This window comes from Phaseolus vulgaris, chromosome 8 (genome assembly GCF_051622355.1).
Source record: "Phaseolus vulgaris cultivar YP4 chromosome 8, ASM5162235v1, whole genome shotgun sequence".
Classification (NCBI taxonomy): domain Eukaryota; kingdom Viridiplantae; phylum Streptophyta; class Magnoliopsida; order Fabales; family Fabaceae; genus Phaseolus; species Phaseolus vulgaris.
The window spans coordinates 1,549,508-1,571,131 of record NC_143505.1 but is presented as its reverse complement, the minus strand read 5'-3'; the positions used below and the strand labels follow the sequence as shown (position 1 = coordinate 1,571,131).

Below are 21,624 nucleotides of genomic sequence, written 5' to 3'. Positions count from 1 at the left end.
AAGTTCTTAATATCAATTTCTACCTACATCTTTCCTCTTTAAAATTTTCCAAAATTATCCTTTAAAAAATGGGAATTCAAAAAATATAATTTAAAAGTCAAAATTTATTCTAAAAAAGGAAATCCAAAATGTAAAAGTACATTAAATGTATTTCAGAATTCAAAATGTGTTCTGAAAATTAAAATCCATAAATGTATTATGGAAAAAAAAATCCAGAACATATCTGTAAATGCATTTAAAAAAAATACAGAATTTAAAAATGTATTTTAGAAAAAAAATCCAAAATTAAAAAATGTGTTCTGAAAAGCCAAATTCAAAAAACCTTTAATATTTTCAGTAAAAGAACTTCAAAAGTATTTTTTATCTACATAACTCCTTTTATTTAAAGTTATTTTCGTCATTTTGTAAAAGTATTTTTTGTCATTTTCAATAATGAATTGCATACATATTAAAATTCATATATTGCAGAAGAAATTGCCAAAAAAATAATCTTAACTTAAAAAAAAAACTAGCTAAATAAAATTCTAAATGACACAAATTGAAATAAAATGTTGAGATGAAAAAACATTATTAATGTTGACAGAAAAATTATTGAGTAGTGTTAGTTGAAAAATAACTTTATGCTAACATTTATTGTAAAATAACCTTGATGATTGCTAAAAAAGTAAATGGTTGACTTTTTTATGAAAAAAAAAATATATTTATTAGCATATATTAAAACATATTATTGAAATCATGACATTCAAAACTCGCGTGAGCCAATAATATTTTAACATTAGTCAATGGTCAATGATGTCTTAAATAAAATTGAGCTAAAAAGATAATATAAAATGGAAAATGGAAATATGAAGAATTTAAAATTTTACTTTTGAAGTGGAATTGATATTCTCGTCAAATTATAGTGTTTCAATTTCTTTTTAAATTTCTTAACAAAATAACATGTTTTGTCATCAATTATTTCAAATTCTGTATATAAATACCAAACTTTCTTAAAATTCTCATTTGAAACTCACTAAATGTGTTTGAATAGGGAATATCATAATTTATAACACATTCAAATACATTGAATTTAAGTTCATCTCATTTTAAATTATTTTATTTTTTTCAATATTTTATTTGAATAGGACAAATCTAATGTATTAAATTTCAATTTTTATCCTTTAGATCAAATAGTTTAATTACCATCAAATGTAAAAAATAAAAATAAAAATTGTTAATAATTCAAAAATATCAATATTTATGATATTTTCGAGTGAAACTGTCAAAAAAAAAAAATCTCATGTCATTAAGGAGTGCTTTATTATAATTATATAGGTTGACGTTTATTACTATTATTATTACTAATACGAAACAGGCGTGTGATTGGGTATCTACAATTTTTTTTATTATTATTATATATTTATTTTTATTTAAATAAAATATTTTTTTTTTTATCATGATGTATGAGAGATAAAAAAAAATGAAAGTCGTGTTATTCAGTTTCAAGCGATTTTAGAAAAAAAAAATAGATAGAATAAAAAAGAGATAAAAATGGTGATAAAATCTCAAAAATTAAAAAATTCAAATTGAAAAGCTCTACGTTCAAAACTGATTTTGATAAATATTTTAATATGTTTTAGAAAAAATAGAAAATGAAATAATTCTCAGATATAGTAATAAAATTAAATATAATAAGGATAAAATAGAAAAAAAAAAAATTCTTTGTGTAAAGATATAAATTATAATAATAATAATAATAGTGTTGGTTGACTTTTTTATTGTCAATTTTTGAATAAATGTATTTGAAAAATGAACACAATTTGTAAAAAAATCATACTTAATATTGACGGAAAATATTTTAGGAAACACCCCAAGAAAAAAAAAATCATAAGAAACTATTAAAAAAATAATATGTGTTGAGATAAAAAAAAAAATTACAACAACAATAACTGATAAAAAGATAATTAAAACAAACATCAATTAAAAACTGTACTACCAGATGGTTAAGAGGCCGATCAACAAGACTAAATGAACTTAAGAACAAACAATAAACACATGATTAAGTGTAATACTAGTTTAGTTATAAACTATTATTAATGCGCAATATGAAATCCAAGAACAGACCCATAATAGTTGAGGTTAATCCTAAAGTTATAAATACTAGAGGAAACCCATCGTCAAAGATAATTTTTCACTTTTAACTCATCGGCATATTGTACTCATACTAACTTGAGAATCGAAGCGCATTCGCAGGTATCCCACCCCGCTCATCTAGGAGAGAGAAGTACAAATCGAAAATCAGTAATCCTAAAAGCCACGAGAAGACAAAGACATCAAAGTCATTCTAAGAGAAATCTAACCTTTTAAGAAAAAAACAAAAGTTAATTTAGGTCAGGCAAAAACATAATCTATTCAATATTAATAGATAAATTTTTATAATATGAAGTGAATAGTAATATTTTTTTTTATAAAATTTAGGTATTAAGTGCCATCACATGAAAAATTGACATCATTTTAAAAGAAAATGAAAGACTAGATATAGTCTATGAAAAAAAAAACTAAAAAACTCCAAATAGTTGTTTGAGTTTGAAAAAGAAAGGAAAAAATTAAACAAATAAAAAAAAATAAAAATCTTATAACTCTCATAAAAGAAAATAAAGTGAAATTTTAACTTTTTATTTCTTAAATTTTTTATGTGTAATCTTTCTTTATTGTTCTTATTGAATTGTTTAACATGGTAGAAAATGAAAAATTCAGTAAAAAGTAATACATTATTCTTTTATTCAAAGAAACTTATATATATATATTTTTTAAATGGTACATTTTTTAATATTTTTCTTAAAAAGATTATAAATTTTTAAATATAAATATGAAGAATTAAAATAATATAAATATGAATTTACAGTTTATTTTAATAAATATAAATACACGTAATTATAAAACTACAAAATGTGGATAGATAATTTGATATTTAAAAAACACAAAAACACATAAATTTACTATAAATTAGAATGTTACAATGTGAATTTATATTTAATTTTAAAGAATACAGATATATAAATATTTAAAATATACAGAAACACATATGAATTGAAATGTTTGAGTATACATTTATAATGAATTAGAATGTTTGATTATAAATTTATAATTTATTTTAATAAATACAAATACATATATCATAATAATAAATAAAAAAAATATGAATATAGTAATGATAGAAATAAAAAATATAAATACATAATAATAATAAATAAAGATACAGTTAAAAACAAAAATACAAAAATAAAAGTAAAAATAAAAAATTTATATAACAATAATAAAAAACACAGATACATATTAATAATAAAAAAAAAAATAGAAGGGTAAGGGAATGTGTTCCCAAATAAAATGCATAGATTATAAGTATTAACCCTAACTAGAAAGGGAATATACTATTAATATACCATTATTTTATATGTCTCACAACTTGGAAAAGGGTCCACTGAGGAAAAGTAGGAGCAGTGAATAGCCAAAGGGTTTCTTCGATTTCGTTCTCTTCTCTCGCTCGCTGATTATTCACACCACCAACAAACACAAACAACAAAGAACCCTAAACGCACAATCGCTCGCACATCGTCAACCCTAAACGCACCGTTTCGCTCCAAATGCTTCGCAACAGAGTGCGCTAGCTACTTCCTCAGACTCACTGCTCTGCCATGGCTCTCTCACTCGGCAAGCTCACCATTCTCCTCGGTGCAGGTTCACTCTCTCATCACTTCCTCCAATTAATCTCCCTCTTTTCCTTTTATTTCAATTGCTTTATCCAGAAATTTATGCCATCGCAATTTAGGTTCCTTTGTTTTTCGATGGAACAAAATTTGGCTGTTGGTAGGGTTATTGTGTTGCATTTCTGTATTGAGTGTTGAAATTTCAGAGATTAGTTCACGGTGACGTTCTCGTAGGTGTATGCATGGTGTTTTGTAGGCTAGGATTAGAAAAAAACGTTTTCTGAAATTCGTTTGTCTTTTAGGTATTGTTGGTTCAGTAATTGCTAAAGAAGGCACTCTGCCTGACGTTTCTGGTCTCGTCTCCGGTGCTTTCAAGGTTAGTTTTTGAGAGCTCAACTTAGCTTTTTTTAAGCTTCTAGTGATGTTGATCGGTTTTTGCATTTTTCCCCGATTTTGTTATTTTTCTTGTCTTTTGTTTCACGCGATTCTACTCTTTTCGGTTTCGGTTTCCAAAGTGGTAATTTGGGATGCTGTGCAAATTAACAGAAGTTTGAGGAGACCTAGTATATACGGTAGCTGCTAGTATATACTGTAGCTGCGGGACTGTGATATGGGTAGGGAGAGTATAATTGGTTTATGGTGTGGGAATTGTATTTCAAACTTCTAATAAAACTTTAAAAATAATGTGTTAAAATGATATCATAATGCTGTAACTCGCTTAAATAGTATTAGTATTAAATAGTATTAGTATTAAATAGTAAACAACCTTGATCTATAAATAGTTTTACCCAAACTTTGGTTATTCATTAGAACCCTGCTTTATCAATTTGGCTTCGGTAATGTTCTGGATGCTGTTATTTTTTGTTAGTGATTGTTTTCAATTTCCATCAATATAGTGAGTATATGGCAGCTAGCATTTATTCTTGTTGACATGTGCAGGCTTTTTACTGATTGTATACTTTTTGACCAGGTTGTTTTGAAGCAACTTAAAAACAATGATCCTGCTCCAGCTGTTAAAAAGCTGCCACATAATGATGCTTTAATGGCTCAGGTTTGCATGTTGTTGCCTTTTAGTTATTGATTATATTTAATTTTAATTAGGAATAGTTTTTTTGTTTAGTTTAGTCTCATGCATCATGCAGAACATCATTCAGTGAATCTTATACATGACTTGAGTTCTGAGCATATGCATATAGCCTTTTACCTGTATTGTATTTGTCTCATTCATAACAACTAAGTTGTATTTTGAAGTATATGTACATAATGTAAATGCTAACCTTAACATTGTACTTGTCTCTGAATTGAATAATAAAAGTTTGACAACATTTATCGGTTTACATGATAAGAGATGTAACTTTTAGTAGTTGAATTGGGTTTTTATTTCCCTGTTGAGTTGGCTACAAAGACAAGTGGTGTATTTGTAGATCTATAAAAATATAGAAATATGGGGTAATTGAAAATGCTAATAAACTGTTGATCTACAGGTAAACAGTCTTCGGCAGGAACTACAACTTCTTTCTAGAGATAGATCAATCACTATTGTAAATGCAAGTGGAACAGGTGCTGGTTGACTACTTACTTTTACATTTTGTGGGGGCCTTTTGTTATTTCTTCAGCAATTTAATAATACTGATTTGTTAATTTTCTAACCTGTGAACACTGCTTTTAATTGTGGGGTATCTCCGTTCTTTGCACAAGCTAACCAGTGTTTCCTTGTTTTTTTGACTCCTGTGCTTATTTTCTGACTGTTTGAGAAATGCACAGGTGGAAGGAAATATGTAACAGTGGTTGTTATTGTTGTGGTGGGATATGGATACATCCGGTGGAAGGTAATGGCAAGCTATCATGTTTGTTTTAGTTGTTGCAAATATTCTTTTTAACTTAGCCAAATTGCAATTATCATTCTTTTCTTAGAAATGTCTTTGGTGGTTTAGTTTTAGCTCAACTCATCTTGTCATTGACATATTTCACATAATTTGGAGCAGAATAAATTATCCATTGCTTGCAGTTAGATGATTATTAGTTGTCAGGTTTGCATGGGAGTGAAAAATCCAGCAACAAAATTTATATACCAAAAAAGAAAACTCTAAAAACTATGGGAGAAAATAATTGAAATTGTTGGGTAGTAATAGTAGTACAACAATCTTGTCATGTCATTGATATATTCTTTTTAACTTGGCCAAATTGCATTTATAATTCTTTACTTTGGAATGTCTTCGCAGGTTTAATTTTATGTCAACTCATTGTAATTGATATATTTCACATAATTTGGAGCAGAATAAATTATCCTTTGCTTGCAGTTAGATGATTATTAGTTGTCATGTTTGCATGGGAGTGAAAAATCCGGCAACAAAATTTATATACGAAAAAATAAAACTCTAAAAACAATGGGAGAAAATAATTAAAATTGTTGGGTAGTAATAAAAGTACAACAATCTTGTCATTGATATATTATTTTTAACTTAGCTAAATTGCATTTATAATTCTTTACTTTAGGAATGTCTTTGCTGGTTTAATTTTATCTCAAATAATCTTGCCATTGATATATTTCACATAATTTGGAGCAGAATAAATTATCCATTGCTTTCTGTTAGATGATTATTAGTTGTCAGGTTTATATGGGAGTGAAAAATCCAGGAACAAAATTTTATACCGTAAAAGAAAACTCTAAAAACTATGGGAGCAAATAATTTGTTGGGTAGTATTAGTACTACAATGTATATGTATTATTGCTCCAAATTCTTAAAGGCTTTGTCCCCTCTTATGCCAAAGTCTGTCATTGTGCATGAATTTGTCAAAACCAAATTTTATGCTTGAGCAGTTGGATGCTTGTTCAGTTTCTCTATCTTTTTTAAGAATTAATCTTACTATAATGTTATGTTATTACCTTACTTTCTCCAAATTTCGATTTTCCCACACTTAACTGAATTTTATGACTCTTGTGAGTCTGCAGGGATGGAAGCTTCCTGATTTGATGTTTGCAACAAAACGTAGTTTGTCTGATGCTTGCACATCTATTGGTGATCAGATGGGGAAGCTGTATGGAACAATTGATGTAATTTCTCCTTTCTATTCTTTAGTTTGTTCTTAGATTGTGTCAAAACCAGACATTTTCTTTTAGAGATGACATGGAATGACACCTGTCTGTTGGGTAGAATAGCCACACAGTATAAAGCAAGATGTCAAGTAGCAAATGGGTAAATAGTTTTAATAATGATACAACTATGTAGTATTTATTCAGATGTTTTTGGAATTGAAAATTTATAAATATGAACTTGATGAGGATATTAGTTTTTTCATTTTTTAATATTGAGCTCATGTGTGAATCCTCTGGAACACTAGAAGTGCTCATTATGTTATATTTGTCCTTTATTGGACTTTTTCAATGACAATATAATGTTTTTATGAGTGGATTTGGTAGTAAACTGGCAGAACTGTAATTTGTAAATCTAGTTTATTCTCTCTTTTATGTTTGCTTTCAAATAGTCATTGAGCTTGATTTCTCTTTCAAGCATTTTTTGAGTCGTTATGCATGTAAATGTGGCAGTTGTAAGTGCAATATTTTTCATCATTAAAATTATTATGATTCCATTATCAAAAGATCTTTGTTTCCTATATTTCAAACAAGTATTTTTTAATGGAACTTTGTGTGCTCTATATAAGATAAGGCTTCTAAAGCCTGTCTTCTCGCAGATTACTTTTCTGACTGAGAATGAATAATATTTAGTTTTCTGCAATGATTTCAGGATGTAAAGAAGAAATTATCTTCAAGAATGAACGGTTTAGATGAAAGTTTAGATGAATGTGCTGCCCTTACTGAAAGTACCAGGGAGGAGGTAAGTAAAGATTTTATGATCTCTTGCTTTTTCTTCTTCATTGTTTAACCATAGATATCTTCTATTACAGATATCTGTAACTCAACAGAAGGCAGATACGATAAGTGGAAATTTCAAGTCTGTTCATGTTGCAGTTCGTGTTCTGGTAATTCCATTGCTAGAATATACTTATTTCTTTTAATTCTTTTGTTGCTTGTTTAACTCAAGTCTCATTGCTTTTCTTCCCAGGAATCTAGAATTAAAGAAATAGAAGAGAAGCAGGTATAGTCAATAGGTCACTACTGCATAATTTAATGTTCTGTGTTATGAGTATACTTTATATCTGTGATTTGCTGTTTACTAGCTTTAATCCGTGTAGGTGGCCACAACTGACGGAGTAACCATGCTGTGTCAATTTACAAAAACTTTGGAAAATAGCAGAACCACAGAGTCTATTCAGGTATGAACTAAACTTTTGTTGCAATGGATTTTTTTTGTCTGTCTGCTGGGCTTTGCAGTCTGAATTTAAGATTTGGGTTCTATTATCTTTCTATTTCTTTGACTATAGAATTTACTAACACTTATTTTTTTTTATTATATAGCCATCATTATCCAGTTCTTCTAGGCCAGCCATTGAGCTACCACCAGTTTCACCCTCTTCCAGGGTAAGCATTTTTTCCTACTTTCATTTATCAGTGCAAAATATTCCTTTGGGTGAACTATTCTTATCAATTAGACATGCTGGTATATTTTAATGGAAATTTATAGGATGTCTTGCTGTTAGTTTAGCAGTATATTTTGTTCATTGGCCTATAAAAATAAAGCTGTCAGCCAAGGAATGAATGCAGTCATCAAGTTTGGTTTTGTATTGTAGTCACCTCACCCCCACCCGGAGATTTTCCCTTTTTACTTTCTTTGACAATTGTTCCTATGCTTACTCCTTAATCTGTGTTATACAGGGTTCACAGTCGGGTTCATCTTGGCTATCTCTTGAGCTACCATCTGTTACACCATCAGCAAAGGTAACTTCTATATAGATATAGAAATTGTACTTCCTGGGTATGCATAGTCTTAGTACCTGCATGGTTCGGTTGGTGGAAAGTAGGGGAGTTGAGATGAAGGTTACAGTTGCCTTTAACAGAAACATGAGAATCTGGAAAACGAAATGTACTTATTTTCACTTTGAGCCTTGACTTAATTTTTTTTGTTCTTCATTCCAACTTATTTTCAATCTACCCCTTTGTCACTTGCTCAGCCAAGCAAACCCTGAATCTAATAACGCGATTGGTATTTGGAAAGAATCAGATAAACACGTCCAAATTAAGGGTGTGGTTATTGGTGCAATTGTTTATTCATTGCTCCTTACTAAGATTTTCTCATTCCTTCCTCTCATTGGGTTGTGTCACTTTTCTCATCCCTCCTTAACTTATCCAAATCCATCATATAAGTTATGCAGTCTTTGTAACTGTGCTTTACTTTTAATTGAAAGCTTTTATTGCTGCTTCACTATTTGTGCTAATTGATAGTTTTTCCTACCATTTTGTTTTCTTATTAACAGGCTGGACCACCACCAACAATATCAGCTGATCAACCATCTCCATCAAATTCTGATCGATCTGTCCAGGTTTGCAATATTTCTGTTTTGCTTACTCAGATTAATTTACTAGAGGTGTGTGGTGGGAATGCTTAGTTGTTTAGAGACGCTAGGCTATGTTTGACTACGAAAATGATCGATCTCATTAAATCTGCATTTACGGTAATTTGTAGTGATTTATAATTTTACATATTTGTGGGATGTGTGGCTAACAGTTGACAAGTTTGTGTTCGTATTTGTGAAATGATGCATTCTCCTTGGAAAACCCAGTTATATTTTTATTGATGTGATTTTTGCAATAAAAAATCTTTTCCATTTAATTAAAATGATCTCTAGTTGTAATCTAAATTTTTATTTGCATGTTTTTATTGTCTGTGTTGCCCTATTTTTCTTAAATACATATTTTTGAGTTTTGACCTTATTAGTACGGGCATGTCTTTTCAGGAGAGTAGAACCAATGGATCTAGTTCTGGCTTGTTTGGGCTGAGTAGGTTATCTGGTGTCTATGCTCCATTTCTGAGCAGAACTCGCAGTGCGACAGATTCAGTAGTCCAACAAACTCGTTCGACTAGTTAACAGTAATAGCTTTTCTCTTTTTCCTTTTTTGGTTTCGCAGTAAACAACTATAGATTATTGAAAACCCTCACCAGTTGGTGACTGTTCAAAGAAGTATGCACCATCAAATATAGTATGCCCATGCCAGATTTAAACGACTGGGCATTGAATTTTGCAGAGATGTTTCTCTCGAGTTTCATAGGATTAAATTAAAATAAGAATCTGTCAAATATTGAACTGGGAAAGCTGAGTGACTATAGAATTGTCGTGAACTCTTTTGTTCTCCCTATTATTCTGTGAATTTTATACAATCTTGTTAACAAAATTTCTTATAGTCCTAATAATACCATGAACGCCTTAAGAAACCATTGTAAATGCATTTTGTTGTGATATTTCTCTTATATGATAAGCTGGTCTGCACTTTGATAATGATCCTTTTGGAAAGTGTCCCATACCAAATTGGATGGGAATTGAATTGGTTAAGAGATTCACTCAATGTTGGATCATATAACTGTGATTGAATATTTTTAATATTATGTAATATTTTAACAATAAAATAATTTAAATTATTAGAAATCAGATTTGATTACTTGTACATTTATATAATGATTAAATTATATATTTTATGATTTAAATTCAGTAATAATTGAGAAAACAAGTCGTATCTATGTGAGTTTTAAAATGTCTATTGGTTACTTGAAAATATTTTAGATAAATAAAAGATAATGAAAATCAATTGCATTTTTATTCAAAACTATTTTCTGCATTAATTTTCACTAATTTTAGATAAGGTTAACGAGTTCTTAAGCGATTATTAAATGGTTTACAAATTTGAACGTAGATTTAGTGTTAATAAAAAGTGGAATTTTTTTATAATAAATAAATAAAGTTTTAAAAAATAATAATGGTTATATTAAAATAGAATGCTAATGAACTCCCAATTATTGTCAAACTTGTAGCCGAGTCCTCTATTAAATATATAATGGATGATTTTGTTAACGTGGGACTCACTGTTAATAACATAAATTATTTGATTTATACGCTGTTAATTTATATTATTATGTTACAAATAATATAGATATATTTATTGTATTTAACCATAGAAGCATTTGTGATATGAAGTAATTTTATTATTAAATGAAGTAATTTTATTATTACATAGCAGCACAGAATCAGAATATCGAAGCATTGGCGTAGCTCTCACTAAAATTCTTTGGCTACAATCTATCTTACATGAGTTAGCTCTCACTAAAGTTCTTTGGCTACAATCTATCTTACATGAGTTGCACCTACTCAACTCTCAACTATTTTCTGACAACTTTGATGTTTTTTTTCTTAATGTCAATCCTATAATGCACTCACGCACCAAGCATTTCGAATTGGATTTTCACTTTGTCCGAGACTACTTGCAACAACACATATATGTTGTGGGAAGTATTCTGTATGTCCTTGATTACTATGAAAACTTTTTTCTGATTCACTAATTATTAATTGCGTACAATAACATTGCATAATATAATTCTATATATTTATTTTACATGAAACAATAGTTAAATAAAATATTATAAATGATAAAGTTATTTAGCGAGATAAAAGAGTTGTTATGTTACGAACTTATAGTTTTGTATTATATTATGAATGAATTATGAATATCTAATTAGGTGATTTGAATTTAATATATGAGACGTATATATAAATTTTTATTTTTAATTTATATAATTCATAATTATATAATATATAAATATATATTTATTATCATACATTTTAAAAAATTATACGTCTATATTTGTGGTTTCAATCAATTTAATTTATTTACTTTTCTGAATCATAAAAAAAAAATTGTGAAAGTGGCGGGAGAATTAAGGGTTTCGTTATTTCCCTCTCTTTCGCTTCGTGCAGCGTTGTGATGTGATATTAGGAATGGTGCTCAGCGGCAGAGAAAGCTTGATTCGATTAATCGGCAAACGGAGGCGCTTCCTCCCCAATCGCCGTTCCATCCTCTCCGATCCCATCCCTAACCCTAACCCTATTTCAAGCCCCAATCCCAACCCGGTATTGCTTCTTATCTCTTCCAATTTCTTCCTTTTGCTGATGTTTTCAGTGACACATCCTCTTCGCTTTCATTTTCAGGTCGTGGAACAACCACCTCAGCAACCAGATCAAAACGGCGACGTACAATGCCCTGTTTGCGCCCGGAACCTTCCCGGTGATGATTACAACCGCATAAACTCTCATCTTGGTATGTATGCACGTTATTCACATTGTTTCGCTTGCATCAATGTTTCCTTAAACTCTTTCATCTCAATTTTCACTCTCAGATGCATGTCTCTCTCTTTCACAACCAAAACCAGCAACAAAACGAAAGCTTTCCCAGCGTACCCTCCTTCAGTTAAACTTTTCCATATCCAATTCCAAACCTAAACTCCAGAGTGTCACTCAGGAATGTGACAATGCCCCCTTCTTACCTCTTTCAACCAACGATTGTGAGGGAGATGAAACAATCGAGGAACAAGAACTGCCTCAAAATCACGAGACTGGAGTTAATTCTACAATTGGCGCCACTTCCTCATCTTCCTCTACCATGGACTGTGGGGTGCTTGATGATGCCAAACCAGAAGATGTTTTTGGCGCCACCCTTGAAACTTTCATTGTTGGTTGGAGGCATGCTGATAATCCAGAAGAAGTATGCGCTGGAACCGCCATCTCTCTTTTGAGGGACCCTCAAAATTTTAAGGATCCCAATGCCATCAAGGTTTGCTGCTTTTTTCATCTGAAATAGTATCATGTTCAGTATGGAGTTTCAAGGAGCTCATTGTTGCTCTTGGTTCAGGTTGTTTCTGGGGATTCTGCATGCTGTAAGTCGTTAGGTTTTCTTCCCCGTGAGCTAGCTCAGTACCTATCTCCTCTTATTGACAACTATGGTCTTGGATTTCAGGTATTCAAAAGTTTAGACTACTAATGAGTTGTTTATGTATTAATGTGCCTTTGTCACTTAATACTCAGCCTCATTGTTTTTTCTCTTTGGAACTTGTCCCAGGGGCATGTTACTTCTGTTCCAAAGCATTCTCTTGATATCGTTCCAATTCAGCTTACGTGCCATAGAAAAGCAGATGGTGAAAGCAAGTATGCTGATGAGACCTTTGTATGCTTATGGAAAAATGTTCAACATGTTGTTGAATTTGCAAGCAGGAATCCTCATTCATCTGTAAAGTATCAGCTGAATTTTTGTGTTATGCTACAAGAAGTGTTAAGAAGTAATATTCACCTTTTAACAGAAGATGAAAAAACCTATATGGGTATTACTACTTGTGACTTTTATTTTCAATTCTTAGTCAAATATTTTAAACAGTGTCTCATCTATATATGATTTAACAGATTCATTCACTTTACTCTCGAATGACAGTCAAAGACTTTTTATCCGGCTATACACTAGAAAAGGTTATTTTTGAATTTTGATATTGAATTTGTTTCATTCTTATTTTAAATTCCAGTCTTCTTCCATGGGACACAAAAATTTATATAGTATTATTTACTTACATCCTGAATGTTGATTCCCTAATTATTCATGTTGGTACAGTCCTACTCATCTTTGATAGAATTGCTTATGTTTCTATCCAAGCAGAGATCTTTATATGCCAAGTGTTATAGGAAAAAATGTCTATTGGTTGAAGAAATTTACTGAATTGCCTATTAATCTTTTTGGTAGTTTTTGTTGATTTGTAGTTGATATATTTTTCATATTGGGTTTTCATGAAGGACCTTGGTTTCGCATGTCTAGCATATCATATCCTGAAATAATGGATACTCAAAAGGCAGTTAAGGAACTAGCTGGTAATTCAATATAATTTGTAAGGTTTATTTCTTCTTTCCATGCAAATATGATTTGATCTTTTGCTATTAAATCTTGTTTGACCTTTGTAACCTGTATCTTTGATGTACATATTGCAGAGAAAGAATACATACATTCTATCAAAGGTGCAAATCAACTATGTAGGAGTGATGCGAAGGATATCTTGAATATCCTCAATGTTTCTGAGTTGCGTGAAATTTGGTGCATTTCACTAAAAAAGGTAAGAATTAACTGCTAGTGTTAGGGCGATGTATATATATATGTGTGTGTACATATATTTTTTTCATATGAAACTTCATTATGAATGGATTGAGCTAGTTGTGCAAATAATGTTTTGCTTAGATTTTTTCTTGTTAATTTTTATAGTAGGCAGTTGGTGTTTGTGTGCTAGTTACCTGTGTGTCAATTTCCTTTTGTTATTAAATAATAGTGTATCTTTTGATACCCATGAAGTAATATGAATTTGCCTGTTGTGAAATCTGCCACGGTCAAATTTATTGTTTTTTTAAGGTTCAGAGTTTACCGTTCGTTATTTGCTTCCAAAGAAGTTTCTGAAGTTGGGCAATGCAATTGGTGGATGTTCAGTGCCTCCCCATTAGGTTATTTCCTTTTTTTATTATTTTCTAAATTAACTGATTACAAAGATTGTTGCCCTTAAGTTTTAGGAAAAATGAGTTCCATAGGATTTGCAATGATTTGATTTGATCAGCTGCATAACTTATCTTGTATTGCAAAATGTTGTCGAATGGATGGTTTGTACTTGTTTGGTCAATTGTGCAAGTTATGTGTCAATATTTCAGTTCTTACATTTTCTTGACACATCCCAAACCTTTTTTTTTTTTGCTTTAGTTTTTTTCTTAGTTTGTTTTTCTTATATAGGAGCGCATCCTGAGCATAATGTGTCTCTGTCATAAGTGAGGGGAACTTTTGGATGGATCCTTCTAAATTTGGTTGTATCCATAGTAGAAGTTCCTAAATTGATTATTGGCTTCTGATGACTACATAGTAAAAGAGCTGTGTGGACAGATACGGGCCAAACAATTGAACATTTTTTGTTTCTCTATACAAACATAGATGTTAATAAAGTAATTACAGGTCAGTTAATGCATCTGATGTGTGTTATTTGCTCTGTCTCCTTGTCAGTTTTCTTATGAACTAGCTATTAAATTTAGTATATTCTATTAATGTTTTAGGGTGGTGGTCATGGGATGAAGAAGCAACATATGATTTCATCCATTATTTCTAGAGATGCTGGTCTACCTTGGTATTAAACTTTTTGTTGTGCTTTTATAATTTGCCGAGTCAAATAGTGTTTTATTTAATATTTGCTTCCTGTTGCATGCAGGTCACAATTATCAACTATGATTTTGGAAAGATCTGGTTCTTGTATTAGGATTTCTTCAAAAGCTGAATCTCTTATGTGGCGTACAGAGGTGCCTCTTTGATCTCTACTAATTTTGACTAAAGGATCTAGTCAAATTGGATAATATTTAGTTAGTTCTGATGTAAATGATATTCCTTTTGCAGAGACTTTTCTTCTTGAATGGAGAACAGGATCCGTCGTCCTTTCTACTTGTGGATATGGGAAAAATTAAGTATCCAGCTTACAACTGCATAATATCAGAACCAATTTTCTCAAATCGCATGAATCTGCTCTCTTATGAAGAGGTACATGTCCAGGTTCAGAGATGTTAGTGATCTTCCGTTCCTTCTTCCATGTGTGACATCAGGTTTTCAGGCTATTGAAGTGGCACAAATTATGGATGAAGCTCTTGATGCAAACAAAATTGAAGTGGTATTAAGGTGCATAAAGATATCTGAATCCCGTGTATCTACTGATTTTCCAGACTGGTACTCAACTTCTGAATCAGTATCTTCAATTCGGCACTTATTTACAGCATCATGGGTATACTCCAAAGTGGTCACAGTGGGGATTTCCTTCCTTGAGCAGGAACGCAGGTATAGAATTTTGAGGTTTATCAGCAAACTCTTAAATCTTGGTCAAACGGATACATCAAAACCTATATGGCATGTTCTAAACATGTATGATAGTGAAGTCTTTAAAAATCATCGCAAAAAAAAAAAAAGTTTTGGAGCTTGTATAGTATGGTTGGTATTATTAGAATCCAGTTTAGGAACGGCAAACATACATCAGTCGGGCTGCAGAGTTACAATAAATCAATGGAGATTATCCTCACTTATTTCTCTACTGTTCCAACTACTTGACAAGGACTCACTTCCCAAGTATAGTCTACTACCTATGAAAAAGTGGATGATGGTATTTTAACTTTTAACTGTTTTTGATTTCATAATTTCTTAGATTCTTCCATGGATGACTGTATCTAGCACTATAAGGCTCTTTAGTTGTGAATTATCATAGTCCAACTATGAACCCCATATAGTTAAATCCAAATAGATATGAGGATATGGGAAATCCTTAAAAATCAACATATGATATGGCTTACATACATTCAAAATATATTGTATGTTCTACAATTTACTCAACACCAGAGACTTCCCCCTTCTACTCCAAGTTCCAACCAGTTTTCTTTGTATTTACTCAACACAGTTTCTGTAAAATGCAAATAGTAAGATCAATTCCTCGCACCATAGTTGCTATGAAGTGTTTAATGTAAACATAAAAGATGGTTGAGTTTCTCTTATAACTACAGTTGCAGTAGAATGCAAAATCAGAGGAGGAAGGTTTGCATTACACAGAACATAACTGATTCAAACCCAAATGTTCAAGGCCTAATTGAATCTTGTTGTGTGAGCTAGTGGCCACAACAGAATTCATTTGCTGTAACCTGTAAGCACTATAGTAGAGTAGTGATGTGGTAATTTTCAATAGCCAGAAGTACTGCAAGCCCCATCTAGAAGAAACCATTTTGCTGCCAGTTGCACGTGCTGTGAACAGTAGTACAATCTTTGACATTAACACCCACAAGTACCTCGAAGCTCAATTTGTGGTGAATCTCTTTTTGTGGATCTAAGACTGCTATGTGAGAAGTGTCGAAATAGCTATGTGAATGGGTGAAATAGAGTCAGCAGTGCAGCTCACACTGTTACAATGGAAACAATTTGAATTGTCCTATCTTATGGGTTTTTGCTGTATCTATGAATCTCTATTTGTGGTGAATCTCTTTTTGTGGATCTAAGACTGCTATATGAGAAGTGTCAATATAGCTACTTGAATTGGTGAAATAGAGTCAGCAGTCCAGCTCACACTGTTGCAGTGGAAACAATTTGAATGTGTCATGTCAGATCCCTCTTTCTTGTTACTAAATATGTGAAGTAAACCTAGAACAAGTGGTGGAATGGTGATATTTCTTACAAGTCTTGGTTCTTTCCTTTGGGCTCCAGTATCTTATGCTTCTTTATTTTATGATTCCAACAATGATTTTGATTCAAGTGATTGCTGCCCTTAAACAATTTTGAAATGTGAAAATGTTAGGCAAGGTAGGAGAAGTTGTGGTGATTGCTAATTCGTTGATGCTCTCTTTTGTTATAATTTATGTTGAAATTGGTTATATGAAGTTGTACCGTCTTTGGCGACTAGGTCGAGTAATGTGATATGTTTGAGATTATCCTTTAGACAACTTACATGCCAAGCTATGACCATCTTTTCATATGCGTTATGCCTCCATTCTAAAAGGACGATGGGTAAATTAGGTAATATCAGTCCCTGGGAGACTCGATGATTGATCGGCCAAGACCTTTTGATTGAGCGGCTCTTGGGAGACTCGGTGATTGATCGATCTTTGGGAGATTTGATGATTGGTTGAATTGGCCCCTGAGGAACCTAAGTCAATCGCGGTTATATTTGCGTAATAACAACTCACTAGTACCGTCCGGGATTCTAGCTATCGTTTATTTGACATGATTTGAGACGTCACATCATCCTCGTCGCCCCTTATTGCTATATCAACTTTTGAGTACTGTGTGCATGCCAAGTTTAAGGTCTCATTGGGCGCACCTTATTGCTTTACTGCCTCCTGTCCAGTTATTGTCATTGATTTATTGAATCTAGTTCTGCACAACTCATGTCCCTGCGCCATTTCATCCTCAACCTCAACTCATGCTCCTAACCGAATGAACTCCAATAATGTTACTTCTCCTTACAGTCTTAGCTGTAAGGGTGTTAAGAAGCATGATTTTGAGATGGTTCTTTAATGTGGGATATGCCATTGCTTATTATGGTCTGGCTTCTAGAAGGAATAATAAATTTCTTCATTCATTAAATGCCCTGATGCAGCGGCATTGCTTGTTCTCATATTTCCATTTATGTAGAAATAGATTTAGCATACACATTTGCTTACATGGACACATTGAAGAACTGACATTTGTTTCTCAGGTACACTGACGCAATTAATTTGCTCAGATGGCTGCTAAATGTTTTCCCTTCTGACATAAGAAGAGGATATTGGACACTGAGGTTATCAGTTGATTTGGAGCACCTGGGTTTCATTGATGAGAGTCTTCAAGTAGCTGAAAACGGGTTGCTGGATCCATGGATACGGGCTGGTTCAAGAATGGCACTGCAAAGGCGGGTTCTTCGTCTAGGTAAACCACCAAGGCGCTGGAAAGTTCCTAGTTTTTCTAGGTCTGCACTGCGGAAGATCCCTCAGGTAAATTGCTTTTTGGTTCATTGATTCTCACTTCCGATTTGCTTGTTTGTCATATTCTTGTCAAATTGGCATTACTGATTCTCTTTAACATGGCATTCTCATTGTGGCTGATGTAATGATTCAGGTTTTTGTTCAAGGGACACCGTTGAATTCTGATTTGGGAGGAAAAAGTAGGTACTACAATGAAGAGGGGAAGCAATGTGGAGTGGAAGAGCTTGTTTTGCATTACTATGCTGGGGATGGAGGTGGATGGCAAGGTGTTCACGCAGAGAGTGGGATATGGTTAACCATTTTTGGGCTACTTATGTGGGAGGTCATATATGCTGACGTACCAAATGTCTTTTATACTAGATTTCAGGTACATTTTATTCAGTAATTAACCCTCCCATCTTTCTCAGCTTTCAACTTTGTGCTGCATTACTATATTTCCTGTATGATGTCTTGGGGATGGTGTGGAATAAAATTTTCTCAGTTTCATGCATATATATAGATTGTTGACAAAGATCATTTTCAAGTTCCACTTTTCCTTTTTTACCTGTCTCTAGTCCCCTTGTCATTGTTCCTCTACCTTACCAGTGTATGTAGCTGAGCCTTTTGGAACCAATGCTCGAGTTCATAGTATGAAGTTGTCTTTCAAGTCACTTCTCAGAAGCTGATGCTTTAGGGAAGCCTGATATTCGTTTAAGTGCTATGCTAGAATTACCACTTTTGACCTCGTTGCGCTTTCTTTGACCCAATGCCATCATTTTTTACCAGCTGCTCTTTATGTTGATTCTTTTTACTTTGTGCCTTTTTCTCAATCAGGGTTAAAAAATATTGTCAGAAGACTCGTATTTAGTGTTTGTTATGAACAGACACATTCATTCATTGTAATTTTACTTTTTGGTCTTTGAATTTACAGAATGCTCCTTTAGATTTTGGTACTGATGGTTTTTATACTTCAAGAAAGAGTGTCATAGAATCCCATCTGCAGCAGATTCGTGATGGCATGGCTGAGGAGTTTCTCATCAAGTCATGGGAAACACATATTGGAACAGCATGTAGAGGAGTTAATTGGGACTCCCATTCTTTAGATGAGCTTCGCTCTGTTGTTACTTGTGTTGGGGGCACTTGTTTGGCATCTCTCTGCCAACTTCTGGCTCAAGATTATCGTAGCTGGTCCAGTGGGATGCCTGATTTGCTGCTATGGCGTTTCCATGGAGAATACAGTGGTGAAGCCAAGCTTGTTGAAGTTAAAGGCCCCAGTGACAGACTCTCGGAGCAGCAGAGAGCATGGCTATTGCTGCTTATGGATTGTGGATTTGCGGTTGAGGTTTGTAAAGTGAAACCTTTGTAGATCTACACAACTCATTGCAAGTTGCTTATTATTACTACACACCTTAAACTTTATTTCTCTGCCACATTTGATGAACTTCATTATTCATTTTACAAGCATATGAACGACTCTATACAAAATATGAACTACTCTACTCATCTCTATTAAGCAAGGCTGTTGGCTCATTTGAGACTGCTTCTTCCTACACACCTCCATATATTTGTAATCACAATCATTTTTTATTTTGGGGAGGATTTGATTTCATTGCTACAATTATGGATTATAAAACAAAATAAGACATGTATTTAGATATTATGTTCTTCCCTCACCTTCATAAATTTTTGTATTCCAAAAATATCCTTTTGCAATATTTTGAATTATATAATTCGGAAGTGTTTTTCCAAATTCGTAATTAGTTTTTGGATTATGTAATCCAAAAGTCTTTTTTTATATGCATGATTAGTTATTGGATTGCATAATTTAAAAGTCTTTTCTAATATAATTAGTTCCTGGATTATGTAATCCAAAAGCCTTTTTTCAAATGTGTGTTTGGATTACATAATTCAGAAGTAATTCTTCAAGTTCATACTTTTGGATTATATAATCCGAAATACCATTTTTTTAAAAATATATTTCAGATTGTAAAATTTGTAAGTTATTTATGATTTCAATATTAGTTTTCGAATTATGTAATCCAGAATATATATATATATATATTATTATTTTTAAATTACTTTTGAATTTTATAAATCTATGAGTACAATAAGAATAAAATGTTATTTTCATGGGGTGACACAAGAACATGTGTAGGTGCAGAAAGAAAGAAGCAGTCTTCATATGATGGGCCTATCTCAGATGAATGAAGTGAATACATTCATCTTTTATATAAGAAATAAATAAGCTAATTAATAACATCATTAATTTAAATTTTATTTTAAAATTCTCGGTTAAATAAGGAGTTGTAATATTTAACGACATTACAAATTGCTTTTCAAATAGTCTCACTTGCACTTTTGATGGAATAATGAATGAATCTAAATTTTGTTGTTACATAAATGCATCCATTTACATACTAATGAGTGAACATTTCATTGATATATTTCACAATAAGCTAAAGATATACAAATAAATAAACAATTAATATAGTCTCAAAGTTGATTCACGTTTCTTATAATGAGAATAAAAAATAAAGCCATTTGTTTCTTTACAAGGCACTCTGTGTAACTAATAAGATTAAAGATGTCACCAAAAAGCTTGTTCTTTCTGTTTGGTTTTGTCGATGTAAGTAGGTTCCATGAATAAAATAGGAAGAAGCTTTTGATTGTGGTTTGTGGCATGCCTTCACTTTTTGAATGAGAATGTCTTTTTTCGTCCAATTTTTTTATACAATCTGAAAAATTGAAAAAAATAACAACAAGAATAGTATTATGTAATAATAGAAATGGTAGAGATAAGATATTAGGTAGTGGGGTGGAAGATAATGGATAAAATAATATAAAAAAAAAGAGAAAAGATGAAGATTTGAAGTGTCCCAAGAGCACGAGGTTGTCATCATCTCTTTCTTTCTTTTTTCTTGTCCACACACTAAAACACACACAACACAATCAATATTCATATCCACATTCCCATCGCAATTCGCAATGCAATCAATACTACCCAATGCCTTGCTAATTATCATACTCTTACCTTTTTACTTCTATATTAACCCATTCATCATCAACTTTTTTTATTTATCAGCAAAATAAATTATAAATAAATATAAATCAATTAAGAAGTCATCAAACTCGTATCTATACCAACTACTCCACTAAAAAAAATCAATAACTTTACTAAAATCTACTAATTCAAAATCAATGAATGCACCTAAAAAACACTACCAAAGAAATCTACTTATTTGCAAACTAAAATTTATCAAGACACGTTTTATCATAAGGAAACAAGACAACACAACGAATCAAGACACCAATAAAAAAAAGAGCAAAAATAAAATTAGAAATAATTCAAAATTAAGTCATTAATTGAATAAAAGAAAATATTTGATCACATCTAAAAGGTTACAATTAAACCTATAATATATTTATTAATTTTTTTTAATCAGTAAAATATTTTTTTTTTTGACTTATAATAAGAGTGTGTTAAAACGCATATAACTCGATTTTAATATTGTATTAAATGGTTTCC

At 31.6% G+C, this 21,624-nt stretch overlaps 2 protein-coding genes across 6 annotated transcripts; both read left to right on the top strand.

Annotated features, from left to right (window-relative positions):
* The first annotated feature begins 3,392 nt into the window (after window positions 1-3,392).
* Window positions 3,393-10,025, top strand: LOC137823352 (uncharacterized). The gene is made up of 14 exons (XM_068628451.2): window positions 3,393-3,717; window positions 3,989-4,062; window positions 4,657-4,737; window positions 5,171-5,246; window positions 5,451-5,515; window positions 6,640-6,741; window positions 7,433-7,522; window positions 7,593-7,667; window positions 7,751-7,783; window positions 7,881-7,961; window positions 8,104-8,166; window positions 8,461-8,523; window positions 9,060-9,125; window positions 9,540-10,025. The coding sequence occupies exons 1-14, from the start codon at window positions 3,675-3,677 to the stop codon at window positions 9,669-9,671; spliced, it is 1,044 nt and encodes a 347-aa protein (XP_068484552.1). The 5' UTR covers window positions 3,393-3,674; the 3' UTR covers window positions 9,672-10,025.
* Window positions 10,026-11,464: 1,439 nt separating this feature from the next.
* On the top strand, window positions 11,465-19,628 carry LOC137823351 (zinc ion binding/nucleic acid binding/hydrolase). Of its 5 annotated transcripts, none has more exons than XM_068628450.2 (15): window positions 11,465-11,702; window positions 11,781-11,889; window positions 11,969-12,402; window positions 12,481-12,585; window positions 12,688-12,946; window positions 13,026-13,088; window positions 13,407-13,481; window positions 13,599-13,720; window positions 14,694-14,764; window positions 14,846-14,933; window positions 15,028-15,168; window positions 15,239-15,459; window positions 17,855-18,128; window positions 18,253-18,486; window positions 19,030-19,628. In XM_068628450.2, the coding sequence occupies exons 1-15, from the start codon at window positions 11,571-11,573 to the stop codon at window positions 19,462-19,464; spliced, it is 2,763 nt and encodes a 920-aa protein (XP_068484551.1). In that variant the 5' UTR covers window positions 11,465-11,570; the 3' UTR covers window positions 19,465-19,628. The 5 variants fall into 5 exon arrangements, with proteins under 5 accessions (XP_068484551.1, XP_090149997.1, XP_090149996.1 ...); XM_090293871.1 differs by having other exon boundaries at window positions 11,554-11,702; window positions 13,407-13,498; XM_090293870.1 differs by having other exon boundaries at window positions 11,554-11,702; window positions 13,407-13,503.
* Window positions 19,629-21,624: the final 1,996 nt, after the last annotated feature.